The 8,251-nt window shown below is 42.9% G+C and overlaps 1 protein-coding gene across 2 annotated transcripts; it reads right to left on the minus strand.

Annotated features, from left to right (window-relative positions):
* Positions 1–554: 554 nt before the first annotated feature.
* LOC112559495 (MIF-like protein mif-2) lies at positions 555–7,141 on the minus strand. Of its 2 annotated transcripts, XM_025230794.1 has the most exons (4): positions 6,886–7,141; positions 2,731–2,871; positions 2,323–2,498; positions 555–1,938 (listed from the first exon to the last, which is right to left on the minus strand). In XM_025230794.1, the coding sequence occupies exons 2-4, from the start codon at positions 2,845–2,847 to the stop codon at positions 1,899–1,901; spliced, it is 333 nt and encodes a 110-aa protein (XP_025086579.1). In that variant the 5' UTR covers positions 2,848–2,871; positions 6,886–7,141; the 3' UTR covers positions 555–1,898. The 2 variants fall into 2 exon arrangements, with proteins under 2 accessions (XP_025086579.1, XP_025086580.1); XM_025230795.1 differs by lacking the exon at positions 6,886–7,141 and having other exon boundaries at positions 2,731–2,908.
* Between the last annotated feature and the right edge of the window lie 1,110 nt (positions 7,142–8,251).

Raw genomic sequence — 8,251 nt, forward strand, 5'->3', positions numbered from 1 at the left:
TGTTTGTGAGTGAAAGAGAATAAAAAGGCCAAAGACCATCATGCCCAGAAAACAATTTTCATTTCATCGGCATATCGAAGGCGACAGACGGTATTCAGGGCAGTAAGTGAAACACTTACCATTTTTATCACTGCCCTCGTTCCCAGTTGCCTGTCGCCACATCCTGTACAGCTGACATGCGAATGAGTTAATCATGATGACTATAGAGCAGAACTTCAATTAGCATATCGATTACCCAAGAGATGCTCAAACAATTTTCTAGCCAGTTCTTGTTACATCCTCGAGTTCGTGATGTGGAGGGATTTTGATATTTTGGAAGAGCCATTCCAGACGTCTTCCCCCTCCCGTTCCCTCCCTTTGTGGCTCATACATGTATGCATGTGCGCTCAAAGGTTTTCGACTTGCTTATCAAAATCGTGCCGTGCACCTGTTAATTTTTTATTCGCCAAGTGCGGTTGTAGTATTTTATAAATATGTGTTCGCAAAGCTTTAATATGACGCTTCGCTTAATTCTTCTGGTAAAGATCTGAACCAACAGTCCACAAAGTCAAAACAACAAATAAAAGATCTTTTAATATTGTTGAAAGTGAATAAAATGTAGCTACAATATTCCGCTTCACAGTCGTAACAATGAGATTCAATCAATCGTAATAAGGTGATTTAAGTGTCGTTTGGAGACGAGACATTTACACATGTAGACAGGATGGTCTCCCTCCCACCTGACTGTGTGGGACGAGTATCATTTATTAAACTGAGCTAAAGCCACTAATGTTGGTTGTCAGTATTGCTATTGCTATCAATCTTCTTACTAACACAACACGTGAGTAAGCTCGTAAGTGACATACACTTGTACCATTTGAAAACTGTTGTCTTGCTCATTTTACTACTTCATGTGTACTTGATGATGGCTAACTCATTTATTATTAAATATACAAAAAAAAAAAAATTTTGAAACGATGTTTACATTCAGTTTTTAAAGTGTTTTTGTTCAGCTTGTTTTCCGGTATGAATGTGTGTGGAAATATTCTCCGCTGGCATCTCTACCCCCAGCCCACCCCGCCTCTCCGCATGGTTGATCACTCAAATCAATTTTTCGGTGTGAAATATTCCGCCAGAAAAATAGTCCTACAGAAAACAGAAAATGCGTTCCTGAAAATTCATCATTTCCAACCCTCGCTTGTCATCTTCCATCTATTTTCTGCATCCATTTTAAGCGATTGTTTTTCCTACTTTCTAATTTCTGTGGCCCGTCGCCTTTTTTCTTCTTTTTGAGAAGTCTCTCTCTTAGCATGTATATCAGGACAAGTAGAAAGTGGAAAAAGGCGACTTGCTGGCTAAGGGAAATAATTCAGTAATTTTTCTAAATTTTGAAGTAGGGTGCATTACCATTCATTAGTTGGGAGGGATGTATAACCTGCCAAGGGAAGTAGCAAACTACATAGACGCCAATGTAAAGTGGATTAGTCTCCCTCTACTAGTTACACACTCGGGGCTCGTTGAAGAAGAGACTAATGGAGGCAGGCTTTCATCGTAAAATTTCCGGGATCCCAGTTAATGACACCATTCATCAGGCTCCTGTCAAGCAGCATCCGCGTGTTGGACGCCTGGCCAGCATCATGCGTTCGATGTATGTCTGTGTGTGCGACCTCAGAGACAGGAAGCACAGGACGAACAACTTGTTTCTGTGGTGTCCAGGAATGAATATTCTAGAGCTAATCGGCAGGTTTGTAGACACGTAAACAACAGGAACAATTAGCGGCAACAGGCCATCAGCGTAATAAATGCCTCTGTCTGTGACTGATGAGTAGCGTTGATGACAGACGACCGTCCTCGAAATAACAAATACACATCTGTGATGTCACATCAAGTCCAGGTGTGACCTGCGCACTCGCGTTGCTCTAAGTGCACTTCCGGGTGTCATGGAAGAGAACCAGTATCCTGAAATAGAGTGTCTCGGTCACTCGAGAATGAAGGAGGACGAACAGCAGCAGCAACATGTGAATACGTGTGTTTGTAACTAAAACGATAAATTGGTATTTTATACCCGTGTAAGCATGTAGATAAATAACTTCATTGTCACCGCCATCAGCAGCCAGCTAACCTATGGTCGGGTAGGGGCCAGTTCCCCAACACATCCTAATTTCTAAGACTTGTATTCCTGAAATACCTTTACATAATAAGTTTTATAGAATCACAGCATACAGCACAATTTGAGAACTTTAAAACTTTTAAAAGTTGTAAAATTGTGTTAAATACTTTACAGGTCACTAGAAGTGAACATCTCATGGAGACGGTGAAACCTTGTGGACATCTATAACGTACCTGTCTACCGGCACTTTGATCTGATGGCACAGGAAGACGGCGAGGTTTTTGGCGTAGTCGTGCTTGCTGTTGTTGTCCACACGGTCGTCGTTGTGGTAGAGCTGCATGGTTGCCATGGGAGCACACGAGCCTCCACGAACCATCAGCACGTCCGCCTGCATCTCCGCCGACACGTCCTGCGAGAACACGCGCGCACCGTAGACATTGCTCTCGTTCAAAAATTATTTTTTAAACACAGATGTTTGCGACAAAGAATAATTTGTAATCTGGTGCCGCGTCAACATCTGCGGAGCCTGATATTATCTAAGTGTCTGCATGGAGTCAGGGCTTACCTGTATGCCTGCGTGGAACTGTGTTACCTGTTTGCCAGACTGACACCTGAAGTATGCGTGTTACTTTTGGTATTACCTGTATGTCTGCGTGGAACTGCTTCACGAGCGCATCAGACAGTCTGTTGAGGAAGTCCTTTGGAATAGACTTGCTGGGCAAATTAGTCCTCAGCACTGCAGCCACCTTTACAGGCATTTCGTTATGCTTCGAATTTTGGAGCTGCAAATCAACTGAAAATAAACGAGCAAAGCATTTAATTCCATAACGTCTTTACTGTATGTATGTTATTTTCATATTAAGTTTTTTTATTTGAACAGCTTGCTGATTTACCTTCATCTAACATCGTTCAAACTGATATATCGTGAGCGCCATCGCCAATGTTTGTGATACCCTTAACGGAGGTCACAGGTGTTTTGTTTATAAAACGGATTTTTCTAAGTATTGCAAACTGTTGTGACTGTGACGTAGTTTCGTGAAAAAATATTTCACACTATACATTTTTGTTATTGCGGTTTGGCAATAAAGCAGCAACAATTCAGTTATTATTATCATAATAATAATAGTTTACTATTCACTGATCATACAGCTGGGAATACAGAGTTTGGACGGCTACCAAATTAATGATTACACAGCTGCAAAATATAATTTCTAACCTGCTAGTAGCACCATTCCTCGATCGCACGTAGTTTCAACTCACCTGGCATTTCGTCGGCCATCACAAGTCAGCACCAAGATTTCAAATCCACAGGAACGGCCACACCCAGGGGTAGAAATACCCCGCAGACTAACCCTGCCATCTATTGCCTTCAACCCCACCACACCTCGACCAGCACCCACCTCCCCAGCCCCTCCCGTGCCAAGACCTGGTGCAGGTGACAAAGTTGTAGACAACCAGTTCAGAGGACAAAGGGCAGACACTAGGGTCATGTTTGGGGGGGCAACGCTCTTGTCTTGTCGTCGTTGTCACGTAGCAGAACAAAATCAACTCAACCGACGAACGACTAGAAGGGGCTGAAGGGAGGGGGCACTCGTAATATGATCAGAAATCTTTGAGTGGCGGTGACAGATCGATCCGACGACAAGACCCTTTAACAATAGTGGAGGTCGGGGTTCAGTTCCACGTGTAGAACTGCTTTATCGAAGCAAGTTTTAAAATGTTTATTGGCGATTGTTTCTAAGCTTGTTATAATCGTGTTCGGAAAGATTTTCACTTTTAAAATTAACATCTCGGAGCTGTTCTGTGGATAAAACAGTTTTTAAAAAGCGATGACAATGGTTTTGGATAAGAAATTAAAATATTGACAAGCAACTAAGAGATCCTATGATGAAATAAAACTCCGACGAATAGTTTGAGTGGTTTGAATTTCAACAAGCCAGAATTCTTTGATCTCTCTTTATAAACTATAAACTGACATCGCCAGAATTATTGAAGAGATCACAAAAACTATTGACTAAAGCACAGATCAAGTCCGAAATTTAAGTATGGTTCATAGGGAGGTCTTTGGGTATTTGCCATGAATTGTGTTATTATACATTTAACGATGTCAGAAAATTTGTTTTCTTTGCTAATTAAAAATTTTCTTCAGCCTGTAGGAGAAAGTCAACAACTGTTTCCTTCTTAACGACGAACTTAACGATTACGCTGTTTGCTCTCATGGAAAACTTTTTTTCTGAAAGTGAAGGATAGATTTCAATCAATAGATATGGGTTTTAAAAAGTTTTCGTCCTTTTCCTTTCTGTGCTTTCCGCTAGAATATTGGAGCTGCCGATTATACGTCCAAATCAGAGAAACAGAAAAAAGTTCTGAAGCAAAATGCGACGATCAAAAAAATACTGGGCGGCTTTCACACAAAGTCTCCTAATTGCCAACGGCTTTCACGTAGTCAGCATGAGTGATTTACTCACCTCAAGAGCTACCCAATCTCCTCTACACCCGGGTTACGAGAGAGAGAGAGGTTCCCATACGAGAACAGATTAGTCGGGAAAACTGGGTGTGCAACACATTGGCCTGACAATAATTGTAGTTTGTCATTAAGCAGCGGTAAACAACAAACTTAGAGTGGACAATGGAGTAGTTGGGCTGGTCACGTGACAGGCACACCCGTTCCTATGAAGGCCTGAGGGTTGGCAAGTCATTGCGACCTTTGAAGGACGTGACAGCGACGTTGCAGCTCAGACTCAAGACGTAACGTGGTTTTTACGTGTGTTATACGTGTATATGAGCACGATAAGCCGAGCTTACACAATCATGTTTTTCTTTACACACGAAAACCTGTATTCACACGCGATAAGCCTGTCTTTACCCCGGATACAAGTGTATTCACGCCCGATAAACAAAATGAGGTTCGTGCAGAATCCTTGAGACGAGATTTTGCGAGATTTATGGAGGAAATACAATGATTGTGTTCGAGATGCTTGGGGAGCACTGATGTGAAAATACAGCTTCAACCTTCACACACACATGTCTGTGAGAGAGAGAGGTGGAAGGTGGATTAAAAGGAGGGTTGTAGACATAAAAATGTAGGTTCAGTCTCGAAATGTATCAGACGAGTATATGACGATGACCGGGGTCGAAGACATATGTGACGATCACGTGAAACTGCAGGACTCGGCGCCAGTGAATCTGAATATCCAGCGTCAAGAGGAAACCGGAAGCCATCTTTCTGCCAGCTGTCTCATTCGTCTTCCTCACTTCCTGACGGAGCGGCATCGCCACGAACAATACAAAGTTTATTCAGGTTTCGCTGCCAGACGCTTGCTTTTATTATTTCTGTTTCTCTCATCGAACGATTATAAATAAAAGCATTTCGTGGGAGTCCTTCGGCTAATGGCCGAGGGTATTAAGACCAGTTACCGCCCTTTGCAAGCAGCATGGCTGATTTACTGCGTCACGCACGCTTGTGGGGTACGGGTGGTGAATGGGGTAGGGAGTGGGTGAACACGATCCCCACCCCATTACTCCTACCCTCCTTCCCTCTCTCCTGTTGTGGCGACCCGTCAGGGAGTTATTGATTGCGTGCTGGAGGTGCTCTATCCTCGTCCAGGGCTTCTAGAAACTGCGGCCATTACGCCGCCTCGGGCGCCATAGCAACATGGCATATTCTTCGTATCTGCTCCTTGATTCCATATTTAAAATGGAAGGTTCTCCATTATATATTTTTTATTAGTATTTTGGAGATGAGAATGGGGGAGAATCAGAAATAGCATGTGGAGGTCAGATGAATCTGTTTTTTTGAAAAGGAGCGTGTCGTGACAGGACGTCACGTGCAAGGGTAGCGGGTGAGGGGAGCGGGGGGTCGGGTGTGTGGAAGGAGGGGAGTCAGCAGGATGATTTACTGGGAGGGTTTGGAAACTGTGTAGTGCCACTATGCTCGGCTAATTACACTGACAGCCGTCTAACTGCTAGTCTGGGCTTGAGGAGAGTTCTAGAATACGCGGCAAAAGCCGAAGCTTTATGCGTCGTCAACGCAAAAAAAAAAAAATACTTTCGCGCAAGTTTTTTTAAAAATTTTGTTTTTGTTAATTGTAGGGAATCCTTTGAGTGGTGGTTGGGTGGGCAAGAATAACAGTTAACAACTTTGATACCACCACTCAGCTGCTGGTTGTTGCGTCCAACATCTAGAACGATGTCGGTGAAGGTACAAGGCCGTTAGAGACACGTTTGTCATCTGACAGGAGGGAACCCAAAAAAGGAGACGAAAGATTTGCTTCACGTATAAATGAAGAATATTTTCTCGATTGAAATTATTATACCCTCTAATTCTCTCACTCCCTTACCCCCTCAACCATTCATCGAAACCAACCAACCAGAAAGAAAGAAGGAGCGCTATATTTAGGTATATCATGTTGAAACGCGCGAAACCTACAGAGCAAGCAGCTGTCAAATGACAACGACTTCTGTAAACTAGGTCTCACATAAATGTTGTTTTAAATTCCATTTCTTTGTTATTTTAATCTACAGATTAGGCCACTTACAATTCCCAGCCTCCTATACGAAAACCTTGCCAATCTTTCGCTGACTACAAACTAGGTTCACTACGATGCATTCAATCCCATTTTTACTGTGATTATAAGCCCGTTCCTGTGCAGACAGTGTGATTTATTCTTTAAATGTTAATTGTAGGTCCTCTACATCCGGCAGACACAATACCGTTTGATTTTTTGTTTTCACACAAGAAGAACCCTTAAAACATTTACACCAAATGAAGGGTATTCAGGATGATTTGAACTCACCTTTGATCGGGTGATGCACTTTTTTGTTCTTACAGACACAAGTTGATAATAAATTTGCTGACAAATGGCCGCCAGCTGAACCTGTCGATAGACGAGTTGGTGAGTTGAGCCCCGCACTGCTCACTTTATGAGGCCAACAACTCAGGCGATAAACCTAATCGTCGGCTGACGACAGCAGTGCATGCCAGACACAAGCCAGACTAACGGTTCTAGGAGAGACACCCCGGGTAATGCACACCCTGCAAAGGTGTTCAGATAAGTCACAGCTTGGCCAGCCTCGTTACAGGTGACTGGGCGGAATACGGATCTGCCGTTTGTTTCTTCAAGCATTACTTTACCTGGTGAAGGCAGTGGAACATGGTTACAACCACCTCACTTTTGTTAGTTGAATGTTTTTTTTTTTAAGTGAAGGCGAATGGTAGATGAATGGATATTTCATCCGAAACATTTAAGAACAAACGCCGTTCATTAGAATGATAAATGGAACGATTTTAGTTTCATCAACCTTATGAAACACTCAGCTCGCACACTTGTTAAAAAGTATGTGAACTCAGGTGAAGTCTGTCACATAATAGGGAACATGCCTGGAATTGACTTTGCACCGACAACCGAGAAGGCGGTTGCGTCTCTGGGGAACTGTTCCGCCAGGTGTCGGTAGTCGCCATTCAAGGAATGTCCTCAGGTGCTCACCCGACACACTTCTTGTAACAATGACTCCATAAAACGTTGCTTTATACATTTATTCTCATGTTGTCCCCCTTATACTCTTTAATGTGTACCGGGTACACCTATTGCCTTTATATGTCAAGCTTGCCCATAATGTGGATCGCTATGACGCCGGGGACAAAACCAGACCTTTGCAGATATTCAGGGTGAAGGAATTGAAAGAAGAACGGTTCGATTATTACTCCGTGGCCTTGAGCAACTTGTGGAACAAACATGGCGACAGAAGAGTCTAACCGTCGAAGTGCCTTGAGTCTTATTGTATTAGCAGTTGTATTTGAAATAAGTTTGGACTGAACTGGGTTGCCAATGCTGGAGCGTTTGCCCCCAAAACTGTTGGCTTCTCGTCACCTTCGCGCACTGCTTTGCCAAACTTGGTTCAAATGTTGGACGATATTCTCTCGCGTTTACTTAGGTGGTTATGGTGTTGATTACGAGACTTCAGAAAACTTTTTTCTACCTGAAAGCAGAAATAGAAGGTCCGTCTTGAAAGAATGTTAATATTTTAGTGCCATTTGTTTGCTTATGCTTCTGGTCTTTGCATTACTAGCTTTCATTAGAGGACAGTGGTGAGAGCTGTGTATTTGAAAAGATATCTGGAATTAAACTGCAAACTGCGAACAAACGTTGAACACACGGTGCA

The sequence above is a fragment of the Pomacea canaliculata genome, linkage group LG3 (assembly GCF_003073045.1).
Source record: "Pomacea canaliculata isolate SZHN2017 linkage group LG3, ASM307304v1, whole genome shotgun sequence".
Lineage (NCBI taxonomy): Eukaryota > Metazoa > Mollusca > Gastropoda > Architaenioglossa > Ampullariidae > Pomacea > Pomacea canaliculata.

Coding starts and splice junctions, on each gene's coding strand:
- LOC112559495 (XM_025230794.1), bottom strand. CDS start 2,847: ATGCCTGTAAAGGTGGCTGCAGTGCTGAGGACTAATTTGCCCAGCAAG. Junction 2,499..2,730: donor AGTTCCACGCAGACATACAG/GTAATACCAAAA, acceptor GTGTTCTCGCAG/GACGTGTCGGCGGAGATGCA. Junction 1,939..2,322: donor ATCAAAGTGCCGGTAGACAG/GTACGTTATAGA, acceptor ACTCTATTTCAG/GATACTGGTTCTCTTCCATG.